The following is a 15,777-nucleotide window of genomic DNA, read 5'->3' as shown; positions in this document are numbered from 1 at the left end:
TTACCGGTCTGTGTGAGCTCTCCGATGTCGCAGGAGCTGTGGTTGGGCAGCCGAGGTACAGAGCTCAGAGGAGAGTCCCAGTGACCACGCCCCCCTCTGGCCATGTGAGAGATGAACCCGGACAGCAGCGGGTGGGAAGGGCGTCTGTGGAGGACCAGGTAAAGGTCAAATAAAGGTTACACTGGTGCAGCAGATAATGATGTCAAAGTAAACACATAAAAATAGACTCCAAACATGCTAGTTCTGATAGTTTTAATATTGATTAGAATCTGACCCTAGTTGATATTTAAAATTAGTATCAAGTTTCGATACAAGTTTTTAACATTCTGTAGTATCTGGGTACTGATTAGTTTGACAACCCAACTGTGGTCTGTATTTAAACTTTTTCTTGTTATGCACTTCCCAAAATCCACCAACAGATGTCACCCCAACACTACACAACCTTATCAGTATAAACTCATAGTCAATATGTGCGTGTGGGCGACTGGGATGTGGGAACAGATATAAATACATCAAAGAGTTTACTGCCTCGGGATGTGCTAGTCCTATACTGTAAAACCAGACAGGTCCAGACAGACATACAGCACATGGGGGGGCAATCGGGAAAGTGAAAAAGAGCATTCACAATCCCATAGATTAGAAATGAGCGAGATTACAGTTCAATTTGTCAAATCTGTGAAGCTCCTCTGGCTCAGATTAAAAAAAGGAGGAGAGGAGGGAGGGGCTGTTCTGTTGCCATGGTGATAAGAGACAGATCCAGGGAGATGTAATGAAAATATGAGCCATGGTTTTCACAGTGTCATCTGCATAACATGAAACACAAAAGACAAAAATATCCTTAAATAGACAATAGACATTTTTTTTTGTTAAAAGTTAAAAGTATCTGGTTCAGCAGTTAAAATATATTATATTTGGCCTTTTCTTTGTGGCACTGTTTGTGTCTCAATGGTTTGATTCTCACTCCAACCTTAGAGTAAGCCATTGTGTCCTTGGGCAAGACATGGGGGAAGGTGAGGATTCATTTTGATTCTTGTAAATAAGTAACTTGTATACTTTACGGCTAAATCAGACCACTACACGCTGTCTGTATCTAATAATAAACTAACCTGAAAGATCTAAATGCTGAGAGCTGGTAAGCAAGGGCGGTCCATGCTGTTTCACTTCAGATTTAAATAGCTACTTCCTCCTTTTGAAGTGTGAAAATTGCTGCTTTAACCAATGCAAAGAGTGTAAAACAAAGACACAGCTTTATAACTGTGACAATATTATTTTAATCCACTTCTTTCTTTAGATCAGTGGTTCCCAAATGTTTCATACCAAGAACCGGCTAAGAACAGATTTGACTTCCAAGCACCACCAGGTCCATAACAGATCTATTCCAGGTCTATATTTGTGCTAAAACAGGTGTGCAACTAGCACTTCTGAAGGACTAGTCCAGTGATTCTCAAAATGTTCACACCAAGTACCAAGTTCATATTTGACCTTCAGAGTACTACCAGATGTAAGCCAGGTCCATAACAGGACTCTTCTAGGTCTAAATTCGGGTAAACCAAGTCTAAAGAGTAGCCCAAAAGAGGACAAAAAGTGGATTCAACTAACTCTAAATCCAGCTAATATTTGAACAACAGATTACTCCGTATACCACCTGAAGGAGCTTACAGAACTATTCCTCTAAATGTGGGATAAAACAGCAATGTGGGTGGTAGTCGACTTAAGACACGTCCTGGCAATCGATTCATCGACTAAAAAGGGGGCGTGGTAAAATCTCTCAAAACTATTATGCATCTCTATGTATCTGACCCAAAATGCACTCAGAAGACTATAGCTGAAAGGGGAGTGCTATTTATTTATGAAGTAGTACTAGGAAACAATGCATTTATGTAAAGGACAGATTAAACTTGTTGTGTAACCTGCACTGGCTCCCTGTTTCATATCAAGTGCAATTCAAAATGTTACTGATTGTGTTTAAATGTGTGCACTCGGTGGGTTCTCTTTATCTGAGGGAGTTACTGCAGCCCTATACTCCACCCAGAGCCCGCAGGTCAGAGGTCAGCTGACCAGCTCCTACTCAAGACCAAAGGTGACAGTGCCTTTTCTGTGGCAGCGCCCAGACTATGGAACAGCGCCCTCTGCCTGTCAGATCCTCTCAGTGTTTAACGAAGTTTAAGAAGAGACTGAAAACTCACCTCTTCTCCCTGGTATTTAATACTACACAGGATATCTTGATGTTTTATTGTTCTTTTCCTATGTACCATGTTATCTGTATATTTGTTTTTTGCTGACTTTTATGTGAACCACTTTGGGCAGCTGATGTTGCTTTAAATGGGCTATATAAATAAAATTAAACTGAACTGAACTGAAACTTGTTACTAATGAGTTAAATCTGACATTTAAAAAATAAATTCCAGCTAACTCACTCACTTCTCAACTTCTTGTTTCTCTTGTTGTTCCATATAAATCCTTATAATCTAAATAAAACGATTAGTTGATTATGACAAAGACCGACACCACTGAGTGTTTAATTGACTGAAGGACAGAAGGCCTACAGCTCTAGCTAAAATCTAAAATAGAACGACCCTTTTCCTACAGTAAAAAAAAATGTGAATGTGAATTGAAAATATTCTAAAGTAGTACTGTATAAAGAAGTGGACTAAGGGAGTGTGAGGTCACCCACACCGTTCAGCTCAAAGCTCATCGAGGCTAGCAGTTATAGGGGCGAATTTGGAGCCGAGTTCCATCCAGTCAAACCTGTTGTAACAGGAGCGACCTCGGGGAAAGAAAGTGCATGATTTGTCTGTTATTAATGTTCATATCTTGATTTACAGACAGAATAGTGAAATAAAAACACCAGAATTATGTAGAGCGGGTTAAAACCAACATTTTAAGATCAAAATGACGAGCCTGACAGCAGCAGTTACAGAGAGAGGGGCGACAGTTTTTCAATAGAAAGATAACTGGAGTCAATGGAGCCGGAAACGCGCCCGTGCTCACTTCTTATTTGGAACGCAGTGGCTAGCAGGTTAGCTATGTCCATTTATATCTACAGTCTATGCATACAACCAGAAGGAACTCAGTAAAAGATGGATTGTTTAGTTTTGGTTCATTACTGGTCAAAGCGTCTTTTGAACAATACTTATTCAAACACTTCAAATTTCTTGTGAATGACTTGAATGACCACTCACTAACTATATTTCAGTACCATCACCAGATTACATTGCACTGGAGACTTTGGGAGTGCATCAGGATTAAATTGGCCTCAAAAAGCGACTGAGAACACAAAGAGTGGACCCAAAGCCAGTCTGTCTGTCTGTGTATTAGGCTGATTGTCACTAAGTAAAGAGTTCAGAGCGCAATTACATTAAACAGGGATTATATCACAGACCAGGCCGCACAAAGGGGATTAGTAATGATGGGAGAGGAGCCAGAGCTGGGATGGGGGTCTGGAATATTGGGAGCAAGTATGGAAGAAAGGAGGAAAAACAAAACTAGATCAGAGAGAGTTTACATTGTCGTATTTGGCAGGTGCAAACGGCAGGTTAGACTACAAACTTCATTAAAACATAGTCAGCATCATTATATTTCAAGAGCCCATTTTACGCTATTTTCTGATTTGTTATAATGTCGTTTCCTCATGTTTCATTCACACAAGTTTAACACACAAACCCTGCATTTTTAGGCTGTGTTCTCCTCTCAAACGGAAACAGTTCGGTTCCATCTTGTGATGTCATGTGGTAATACAGGAAGTGCTCCACTGTGTTTTTAAACTCCATACACCTTCATTTGTGTTATTACAGTCCAATTTCTACTGAGCTAAAGGTAAAATGTTAACTGTTAATTTGAAAATTACCACTACATGACATTACAAAGTGGAACAGAGCATTTTGAGCTTTGGAGATGTAGACAGACTAATAATGTAAATAATGTAAACATGGGTGAATAAAATACAACACTTTACATTAACTGCTGCAGTGAGACTTGTCATTTTTGGTGTAGGGGCGTTACCTTCAACAGTTTTTCTCCAGATTGGCTGTTTGGTTGCTATAACGCTCTTGGTCGTAGTTTCTAATATGAAATTCAGCTCCAAATTGGCTCCTACAGCCTCGATGAGCTTCATTTGACTGGAGTAAAATACCATGGGTGATGTCACACTCCCTTAGTCCACTGCTCTATGATGTCTCCACAGCTGCCCTGGGATTGACTGTAGAAGGTGTGGCTACCAATCTGTGCCAACTCACACAACACATCATACTTATGTCAAATGTCATACATAATTTATATTTAAAAAAAAAAAAGTTGTATCCCTTCTCCAACTCTAAAAGTATCATATAGATGTATACTGTAATGTTTATCTGGAGGGAGAGAAAGAGGAGAGTGGATCCCTGCTGAAAAGAGCTCAGTAAAGACCAGACGGAGACAGTGGGTCGGCAGAGAGCTGGTGCCAGTCTACACACACATACACACGCACGCACACGCACACATACACACATTTAACGCACGAACTATCAAGCACACACCCTTTAAACACACACAAGCAAACACAGAACCAAAGGCACATGCATGTTGGGTTTCCATGCTTGCTGGGGACATTACACTGACTTGCCTTCATTTCTAGGAGACTGATCCTAACCTTAAAGCCACAGTATGTAACTTTTAGCCCAAAACTATATTAAACTAAAGGCTTGTTTGTTTGTTTGCTTTTTTCTTTCATTTTGGTGTGTTTTTACTGTGAGTGGGCTTGCATCTTCACAAATGTTCCACAGAATCATGCAGGTCACGATCCACCTCCAGAACATTACATACTGTACCATACCCTAAACCTTTACATTCACCTATTTTAACGCAAATTTGAACTTTAAATCATTTTGTAATAATAATAATAAAGGATTTAGATAATAGAGGTCAGATTTTTGTCCCCATAAATGAGGCAGGTCCCATGATTAGGCCTGTCACAATAACATATTTTGAAGTATGATACATTTCTGAAGGAAAATATAGACTATAAACCAGGGGTGGCGAACATGTGGTGAATGCAGCTCTTTGCCTCTTATCATATTTTCTATATACTGTGGCTCTTTCTATCATTTCATGTTTTGCTTATTTTTTTTTTTCTCTCTCTTGAAACACATTCAAATCCATCAGGGCTTATTAAAAACAAATAATACAAAATATACAAAAATTGATTTTTGTATATTGATTTTTTACGCTGCTTCTGACACGTAAGTGACTGCCAATCATCTGCCTAGGTTGCATCTAATGCCAGGAAATTAAGCAAACATTTCATGCGCATGCAGACTGTTACCCTCGTGGTCAAAAGTGTTCTCCATGCTAATATTGACAAGGAATTCCCCAAAGGTACTGAACTATGCAAGCACATGGTAAAAAGACTCAAATGTTTCAGCAATTGAACAAGCATGGAGAAACTGTGACACTTGCATTCTTGTCGATGTTCTCGTCAACATACGTTTGCGAGTCCATGTTTTCTACCTTGAAACAAGTTAAATCAGAGCATTGGCCCATTCTGACTGACACTCACGTAAAGGAACTGCTCCGAGTGGCTACAACTGAATACAGACCTGATTTGCAGAAGATTACTGAAAACAAGAGATGCCAGAAATCCCACTGAGATTATCATTCCATCACTCCAACAAGGTAAGAAAATCTGTGATGTGGTTTGGAAAAAACACCTGACTGAGCATGCTTCTGTTAATATTTTAATATTCCATCAATTTACATTATACAGGCCCTGTCTGTGTTTCTGAAGTGTGTTCAGTAATGTAATCAGTTCAGTGTAATCATTAGCATTAGCTAATGCCAATCTGCACCCCCCGACCACCAATCATTCACGCACACACCACTTGGGTGAAGTGTCTTGCCTAAGGACACAATGACAGAACTAAGGACACAATGATCCCACCGGAGGAGCTGGAGGACGTGTCTGGGGTGAGGAAAGTTTGGGAGTCCCTGCTTAGACTGCTGCCCCCGTGACCCGGCCCCGGATAAGCGGAAGAAAATGGATGGATGGATGCATTATGCCACTGACACAATCATCCTAAAGCACGATTATACCTCAAAAAGCTACTCTAAATGTGCATTATTGTTAGCTACTTTAAAGGGCCCATATCACACCACCTCTGATCTATGTTATAATGTTGTTTCTCATCACAAACATACCTGGAATCATATTTTGTTACATTGTTTCAACATATAAACCCTATATACTTAAGCTGAGCTCTTCTCTTGTACAGAAAAAAATCAGTTCCACCTTGTGATGTCATGCGGTAATACAGGAAGTGCTTTCCTGTGTTTTTAAACTCCATACACGTTCACTAGAATCATTTGAATTATTTCATCCCTGGAATTGTCGATTTCTACTGAACTAAAGGTAAAAGGGAGCTGACACATTGAAATCTACTGCTTCATGACATCACAAGGTAGAACAGAGCATTTTGAGCTTTGGAGATGTAGACAGACTAATAATAAAGGGTTGTGTGTGAAAAAACTTGTGTGAATGAAACAAAACACGCCTCCAGGTATGTTTTTGAGGAGGTAACAGCATTATAACATGGTTTAAAGCTCAAAAGATTCAGTTTTGTTTTAGGACCTTTACGTAAATGGCAAAATTAAACACTTTAGTACTTAGTTTGTATCTATAATGGGTCATCAAAGTTATTTATGCAACCTTTTAGAGCTCAAATCTGACCATAGTACAGAAAAATAAGAAAAATTCCTCCACTAGTACAAAGCGCAAGTCCCCACGATAAATATTGGTCCCCAAAAATTCTAAATAAATACTATTCAAGTTGATATAGTATTTATTTTGTCCAATCCGTGATGTGAGTGTGTGAACATATATTAGTCCTCACAGTACGCTAAATCCCTGCCCACTTTAAACACACTAACACACACAGAGTGAAACAGCAGAGGGCAGAACGCCAGGACATACGCTGCTCCACAGGCTTCTAATTACACCCCGGTCTAAACACAAACAAGGCAATCTGCTGTTTTAAGATAAGGTGCCACTTGAAAATATCTTCACAGGTTTAATACAGCTTCATTTTTCAAAACTTGTTATGATGCAGAAATGTTAAAGTGCAATTGTATTTCAAAGTTCATTTTACTAATAACAATTGTGATGCAGATATTCTTAGTAAGAAAAACATTGGACCTGATGCCCAAGTTGTTTACGTTATAATCATAGACTGTATAGAGAAGTAAAAGCAGGGAAAGGGCCCTTATCAACACTGTCAATCAAACTTGTTTTAACGCTAGTGAAAGTGACCTCGGGGAAAGAAGACACCTGATTTGTCTGTTATTAATGTTCTTATCTTGATTCATTTACAGACAAAATAGCAAAATAAAAACGCCAGGATGATGTAGAGCGGGTTAATACGAACATTTTAAGAGCAAAATGACAAGGCAGCGATTAGAGAGGGGTGACAATTTCTCAATGTAAAGTGAATTGGAGCAAGAGTCAAATGAAGCCGGAAGTGTTTTGGTTCTCATGACAGTTATCCAGTCAGAAAGCAGGATGAGCATCATATGAGCTTGCCAATCCCTATGTCTAAAACAAACCCTAACCCTAACCCTAACCTGAATCCTCACTACCTACTTTATTTACACAGGGGAAGCCAATGAGAGTACTTTGGCTCTCTTTATCATGGGTGCCCTGTTTAAAATACAATACAAGCAGAAAAACAAACAAAACAAGTACACAAGTCCATATAAAACATTAAAAACAGGTGCAGGTGTGTCTCAGTTTTGGTGTGTCTTGTTCTTAGCCTTACGCAGTCATGTGATCTGGTATTAAATGTTCCGGTATCAATGATTAACAAACGGGTGAGGTATTCTGGCAGTTAGATCTGCTTGTGAAATGTTTCAGTAGTGTTGTTACGATACTAAAATTTCAACTTTCTCAATTTTGATACTAAGGAATAGATTTGATACTCAATACTGATTCTGATAACACAATGAAGATTTAAAAAATGCTCCTTTTTTCGTAATAGAATGTAATTTCATATACAGTCTTTATCTTGGCAAGGAGGTCTTATATTTGTACAAAACGATAATAAAAGTGTCCTGTCCTGTTGATGTGATTTTTTGCGGTATTGATAATTGGTCAAATGAGTTTCGATACTAGCTTTAGTATCGATTAGCATCTGATTTTTGATACTTTTGATAATCCCATGTTTCAGAGGGGAAATAGTGCTTTATAGGTCAGCTTAATCCCTTTGACATTCTGTGACCTTTCCTCTGAGCTTGCTTCATGAGAACACTGTTGAAAGCGGTTATCTGGACACATGTGGTCAGGAAACAGAATTAAATTGTTTCATGCAATGTTATAATCTTTTCAACTGATGGAAACTGATTTTTATATGAGAAACTAAAGCAGAGCCCATTCACGCACATATTCATACACCAGTGTACACAGATGCCGGGGGTGAGGTGTGTTAAGTGTCTCGCCCAAGGACACGACGACTGCGTTCATGTGTGCAAGTTGGAATCGCACCGTTGAGAGTGAGATTTGAACTGCCAACCTTCGGGTCATTGGAGAAACACTACCAACTGAGCTACTGTCTCCTATCGATAAGATAAGAGGAGACTGAAGTTAAAGTCTAAGAGAACACCAATACTAAGACTGGGCAATTAGTTAGATTAGTTAGAATATGATATCAGGCCTATTTTTCCTCAGTAGGCTTATGTACTTAAACAATAGGCTCAAATAACAATCATTTAAATTAAATTGATACCCAAATAATGAAGAAACTGAGGCGATACCTGATGTGTGTGTCTCATATGAAGCAGAGGTTAGATGTAATAGTGGCTGTACTATGATATACTGAGTGTTGTACCTGTTTGGAGACAGAGTGCAATCGATGGCGGGCCGTTTGGTTTTGGGGATGGAGTAGAGTGGGTAACGGTCGCCATGGCGAATCATCACCTGAACAGACAGCAGCTTGTAATCTGCCAGACTGTGACCTGCGAAAGGAGAGAAATTTGACCTGAGTAATTTGGCCTGGTGGTATCGCTTCTCACGGTGGATAAGTTTGATGCCAGACAAAGCAGTAGCAGTAGTAGTACTTCCGTGGAGACAAGCAGAAACCAGAAAAGTTACATAGCGCATCTTTAACCAGGAAAGTCAAGACTCGTGTCTCGTCTTGTTTGGGAGATTACACTAGACGTTTCTGCTCATTTTATTTGTACTCAGCTCTTTTTGCTGTTATTTTTAATAGTTTTATTTACACACAATATATATTCCATATTCTAATTTAAAATACCTTCAGAACAACAAACTACTTTTCGAAATATTGCCCCCCCCGATTTATAAAGCTGAAACCCATGCTCTTCTTGTTTTGAGGCAGGAGAGATAACCACTCTGCCACCCTGCTGTGTCTATTCCTAGCTTTATTTGTTACCGGTAATTGTTCTGTTTTCCACACAAACTGCCACATATTTTTTTTAAATGAGTTATCTTGTTGGTAAAGCATCTGTGATAGTCCAAAAACTGATATTTTTATGTATTACTATAATTATTATTTGAGAATGATGTCATAATGAATGGGATTCTCATCATCGTGCCTTATGTTCCGCAGCAGAGAGAAACAGACTTGCTGCTGGCATAACTAAGTGAGGAGGCAGCACATTTGAATAGCCCTGGGCGTTGTTTAAATGGTAGAAAATAACAGTGTTGTGTTTTGGAGCTCAGCAGTTTTATGGATGATGTAATCTACGGGAAACCTTATAATTAGCCTTCCCCAAAGGCCTTGACACAGGGGATGTGATTATTACTGCTATTTTAAGGATTCAGTTGCAAGTGGGACATTCCTGCAATAGCATAACCAAGTGTTGAGAATTCCTTTCTAGCTGGAATACTGCAAAGTGTACAAATGAACACAACTCCAAGTATGGGGACAAGAAAGTGAGAAGTTACAGGTCAGACTAGTGGAAGAGCAACTATTTTTTGTAACATCTTACATAGTGCATTTTCTGACCTCCAACTATGGCATTGTGATATTTCACCCATGTTTCCCACTTCTGTTGCCTTCCTTACCTTCCCATGCCTGCTCAGAGCGGTTGGGAGTGTTGCAGTATCCGTAGGCCTCGGACACTGGCTCTGGTTCGTCCGTGTGAGGGACTGGAGCCGGGAACACCCTCTTCCTGCTCTTCCCCTGGACCAATCCTCCCTCTGCAGCCTGGTACTGCCGCCCTTCCAGCCCCGTCGCACTGGGCATCAGGTTAACTGAAAAAGATCATTCTCTGTAAGCATGGATAGCTCAAACTCGTTTAACACACAGCTTAAATATGGAGTCCCACAAGGCTCTGTGTTGGGTCCATTATTTTTCAATGCATTTACTCCCATTAGGCACTTTTTTTAAAAACTTTTTTGACAATTTTTTGACCATTTTGATGCCATTGACACTCACATCTACTTACCTACAACCTACAACAGACTGGATTCATTACATAATCTCAGACATTAAAAGGTGCACTATGTAACTTTTCTATTGAAGGTTTTGCCACCTGATTATAACTATGTAGAGGTTTCTGCCTTAAATGTTTCATAGTATGGAATCAAACTAGTCTATCTTCATAGAGACAAGCAAGTGATACCACAAGGTCAAATTACAGGTCAGATCTGTGGAGAGGTGATCCATGCATACCTTAAAATGCATGTCATCTTTTTTCCAATGAAACACCTGCAATTGAATAAATAGACAGTTGATAATTTTAATGCCATACTGTAGAACATTCCAGGCAAAGCAATAAAATCTCTACGGAGAAAAGAGTTTGGCAAACCTCCCACCAGAAAAGTTGCTTAGTGCACTTTTAATGGCACATTGTTATCTAAAAGTCAGACGTTATTTTTAGTTAGTCCAATCAATTCTGTGAACAGCCGTTCTATTTATCTTGGAGGTCAGTCCAACAATCTGACAACCATAGCAAAGACTCTGGGTGTTAGGTCAGTTAAAGTTAAAGGTTAAATAAATAACATGGTCAAATCTGTTTTTATCACTTGAGGCTTATTTCCAAAATCAAAGCAATTTTATCTTGTTTAAGTTTAAGTTCTGGGTGATGTCACAGCGGACAACAGTGATTTTATTCACCACAACTCATGTTCCTCGAGTATTGAGAGCTGGTTGGTTCTCGTGTCTGCAGCCTCACATGCGCCTCTGCAGATAGTTGTGTTTGTAAGTGTCTGACGGCCTTGGACCCGAGGGCATAGTTCGCCAATTTATATCTCCCATTCCTACGTACACTAACACTTGTAGTTTTAGTTTATAATAAATCATAAAAGTAACTTAATGCTCAACTTGCATTGTAGTACAGAAACCTAACAAAATGTCCCCCACTAATGCAAAGATAGTACCCACGAAAAAGGTGTTTAACAGAGTTCATAGCAGTTATAGCACTCACACAGTACACTTGTATGTGGAGGAAATGACATAACCACTTTGCTCTTAATTCATCTCCATGTGAACAGCTCTGAACCCACAAACCTGCTCCATTCCGGATGTGTTGCCTGGACACCAGTCACCTATGACCTTTTAGAGAAAACAGCAATGCATTGTGGGAATTCTAATCAAATTGCAAATAAAGAAGCTGAACCCAAGTGCCTCAAAGTCTACCAACCCCAATGTAGGAAATTTGAGATGAATGTGAACTGAGCAATAGTCAATAGTCTTGCTCCAGAAAGACAAAGAGAGGATTTGATTAGACAAGACGAGGTAGTGGGTTTTGGGTTTTAGTCGGTGCTGTCTAAAGTTACAAACAGAACTTCTGTCTAATATGCAATTCAAAAATACTAAGCTGTCTTTTAAAAGTGAATTCTGAGCAAGCAATATTTGAAAAGATGATTAAGCAAAAAACTAGACCAGGAAAACTGTATTCATATGTTCAATGTCATATAAAGTGCATATGAAAACAGGGACATCCATTTCTGTTGTTTTTTTGTCTCTCAGTGACCAGGACAGTTGGGGCTACAATAGAAATGTAATCCCAATGCATTATTGTTATTATGATGATGCTTATTGTGATGATTATGATGCTGATTATTAATTGACTCTTGTGAGCTTTAAACCATGTTATAAAGTTGTTACCTCCTCAAAAACAGACCTGGAGTTGTGTTTTGTTTCATTCACACATGTTTGAGTAACCCTTTATGATTAGTCTGTCTACATGTCCCAAGATCAAAATGCTTTGTTCCACCTTGTGATGTCATGAAGTGGTACAGTTCAAGTTTACAGCTACCTTTTACTTTTAGTTCAGTAGAGATTGGCAATTCCAGGGCTGAAATCATCAAAATGATTCTAGTCAAAGTGTATGGAGTTTAAAAACACAGTGGAGCACTTCCTGTATTACCACATGACATCACAAGGTGGAACAGAGTATTTTCCGTTTGAAAATTCAATACAAACAACAAAATCTGATGTGAGTGATCAGAAGGACAATGAGAAAGAAGTTATAAGATTATTAAAATGTAAACATCAAAATCCTACAGAGTGCGCATGTAACCGCAGCCACTGAAAACACATCAAGAAAAAAACGACAGTACAACGAGACAAGCCAAAAGTATAAAGTGTAAAAATCGTAGCATTAAAAGGACGAATAAGCCAAAATCTCTTCTCTAAACCAGGTCTAATCCTGACCCTAACGAATGAACCAAACTTTAACCAAGACCCTATAACTAACTTCACTAAAGCCAAACCTAGCCATGGCAAAAAGCTAAGGCTAAACAACACACTTAAAACCTTAAACAAATACACAATTAAACTACAAAAGATTCAGTACCCTCAGAGACATGTACTGTATAAAATGTACTTGTATTCAAAACTGTAAAAGTCTAAACTCACCCAGGATGAAGAAGGCAGTTGTTAGCTTGGCGAGAGGGAGCATTTTGGTGGCTGCCTGGTACTCGAGCTGCAGCCTTTTCACACTATGGTTCTTTTCATGAGCTGGACCTGCGCCCCCCCCCTGCCCTGCCTGTCCTCCTCCTCCTTTGCTCTCCCTTCCTTCTCTCCCTTCTTCTTTTTCCCTCCTCTACTCCTCTCCCCCTCTAGCTTTCCTCTTCCTCTCCTCTCTAACCTCCTCCTCTCCCCCATCTATCACCCTGCTTCCGCTCTCTCTGAACTGCCTCTCCTCTTCCTATCCTTCCTCCCCCTCTCCCCTTTCCATCTTCCTCCTCCCTCTGCCTCTCTGCCCCCTCTTCTTTTCTCTCACCTACTCTCCTCTCTCATCTCCTCCCCCCTGACTCTGCCTCCCACTCTCTAACCTCCTCTCTCTCCTCATCTGTTTCTCACTCTGCCTCCCTCTTCTTCTCCTCTCACCCGCTCACTCTTCTTCCTCCTCTCTCTCAAGATTGAAAATGTTATTGTCATTGTCACAGGACACAACCCAATTCTATTTAGAGCATCAAACACTTCATACGTTTTAAAATGCAATACAAAAGTTCCAAGAGCTCATCCAATAACCATCGATAGTACAGATAAATGGACATAGCTAACCTGCTAGCCGCCTCGTTCAAAATAGGAAGTGAGCATAGGTGTGCTTTCATCTCCATCGACTCCAATTCACTTTCGACTGAGAAACTGTCGCCCCTCTCTGTATAACTGCTGCTGTCAGGTTTGTCATTTTGGTCTTAACATGTTCGTATTAACCCGCTCTACATAATCCTGGTGTTTTTATTTCGCTATTGTGTCAATAAATCAAGATATGAACATTAATAACAGGCCAATCAGGTGCCTTCTTTTCTTGAGGTGTCCTTCCCACCAGCAGTGCGGGCAGGAAGGGGCATTATCTTAAACAGCCTCGTTCTGGATTGGCTCTTTGGTTGCTATGATACTCGTAATCGGAGATCCAAATATGGAACTAGGCTCCAAATTCGCCACTGTAACTGCTTAGCCTTGAGGAACTTCATTTGACTGGAGCCGAACGCTACGGGTGACGTCAAACTCACTTAGTCCATTTCTTTGTAAAGTCTATGCCACTAACCCATAAATAACCCCAGTGTGAACATTAGCACAATAATGGCATCAGTAGCACATATGTAATAAACAGTAACTGTCTTAGCAGGAGGGACATAGAGAGGATACTCAGTCACTCTCTCTTTCTCTCTCTCTGTTTCTCTTTTCCTCCTTTCTCCCCCTCTCCGTCTCCCTCTCTCACACACTCCACTGCTGGGCCTATCCAAACTCACGGGGCCCACTCAGCCTCGGCACAAAGGGCCTTTTGTAACACAGCCAACAACTTCACCAACTGCATTCGGCGCAATGGAGATGACGATACAGCCTCACACTCACTTCCAATAACTGGAGAGTATCCAAGAACAGCCAAAAACTAAAATAGCAGTCCAACTTGTTTAAAAAAGTCAAGCTCAAGTACGAATTATGATAAATCAATTAAAGAACTTACTGCTTCAATAATGTTTTTCATGATCTATGCAATTTTAACGTTGTTTGTTTGTATGTACTTGTTTTGAAATGTGCTGCCTCTTGGCCAGGACTCCCTTGAAAAAGAGGTTTTTAATCTCAATGGGACCTTCCTGGTAAAATAAAGGTTAAATAAAAAATAAAAAAACATGAGAGGGGTGTGAATCTTTAAGTCCCTGGCGATTTGGTTCAATTTCTACACATTTCAAGTTCCCTGCTGTAACAATCTTTTATGTAAACTGCATCCATACAAAATAGAATTGTTCTTAGATCAAACAACAACTGGAACGAAGGTACAAATGTGTGTAAGTCAACTAATCACTATACTTTGATTATAAGGGCTTATATGGGATAAAAGTCATAAAGAGAAGTTGGTGAGTAAGTTAACTGATGAAAAAGGCCAAATAAATTAATTATTCACAATGTTTTTATATAAACTCTTGTACAGGCGTAGTCTTGTGAGTGTAGTTTGGGTCAGATACATACAGATTCGTGATAGTTTTGAAAGTATTTGCCATGCCCCCTTTTTAGTCGACCAATCATCATTTAATCGCTCAAGAATTTCTTTAGTCCATGGAAGGAATACAACTGTGATTTTTCTTGTCATATCACTCAGCCCGATCTGCCCTCAGCCTCTTACTATATTCTCATTTTAGACCACATTTGCGACAGGTCTATCAAATGAATACAATATACAACATATTCAAGATTTAGCCATGCCAAAAAGGTTTAATTTCATCTATGTGATTCGTTAAACAGAGCGTCGGAACAAAGGCTTAGCTAAAACAGATTAATGTCTTCCCCGGATCATTTAATTAAATGATCTGTAAATCCAGGATCTGTTGATAAGCCCTGGACTCAGCTGGATCCTGTCCCATTCAAGTCTGCACTGGTCACAGCAGATGTTATAGAGAGAGCCGGAGATCAGCGATGAGCCAAACTCACTGTGGTGGAATGTAATGAAGTAAAAGTAGTAAAGTACTATTTAGTATATATTTTAGGGATCTGTACTTTACTTAAGTAGATTTTAACAGGATTGAAAAGTGAAAGCATTTTTATATTGTTTGAGACCTCCTGAAAAGGCCGAAGGTTTCATTTTCAACACGTTTATAGTTCGAGCAAACAAGAATATATAAATAAAAACAGTGGGAAAAAATATGAATTCAATTGTTTCTGTTGAAAAAAAAAAAAGTATAAATCTTTATCGAAATCAAGACATCTGAAGCTGTATTACATCTCAAAATCTGCGTGAAATACTTTTTACTTTTTACTCTTTTCTCTGGTATCTGTACTTTTACTTAAGTAACACAATTTGTACTTCATCCACCACTGCACTTGATGGGAAGGGACAGGG

The 15,777-nt window shown here is 39.4% G+C and overlaps 1 protein-coding gene across 2 annotated transcripts in view; it reads right to left on the bottom strand.

The window, feature by feature from the left end:
- Positions 1–15,777, bottom strand: part of pxylp1 (2-phosphoxylose phosphatase 1) — a 32,937-nt gene that overhangs the window by 4,057 nt on the left and 13,103 nt on the right. Inside the window, exons 1-4 of one of the 2 annotated variants that reach the window (XM_033977607.2) lie at positions 12,849–12,922; positions 10,049–10,237; positions 8,850–8,976; positions 5–144 (exon numbers count right to left, since the gene is read on the bottom strand). In XM_033977607.2, coding sequence (XP_033833498.1) covers positions 5–144; positions 8,850–8,976; positions 10,049–10,237; positions 12,849–12,891 — 499 coding nt within the window. In that variant the 5' untranslated portion in view covers positions 12,892–12,922. Of the gene's footprint in view, positions 1–4; positions 145–8,849; positions 8,977–10,048; positions 10,238–12,848; positions 12,923–15,777 lie in introns of those variants that run through there. The other variant, XM_033977606.2, reaches the window with a different exon arrangement.

The sequence above is a fragment of the Periophthalmus magnuspinnatus genome, chromosome 13 (genome assembly GCF_009829125.3).
Source record: "Periophthalmus magnuspinnatus isolate fPerMag1 chromosome 13, fPerMag1.2.pri, whole genome shotgun sequence".
NCBI lineage: Eukaryota > Metazoa > Chordata > Actinopteri > Gobiiformes > Gobiidae > Periophthalmus > Periophthalmus magnuspinnatus.
Note: the sequence above shows the minus strand (reverse complement) of the source record. Positions and strands in the feature narration are given on the sequence as shown.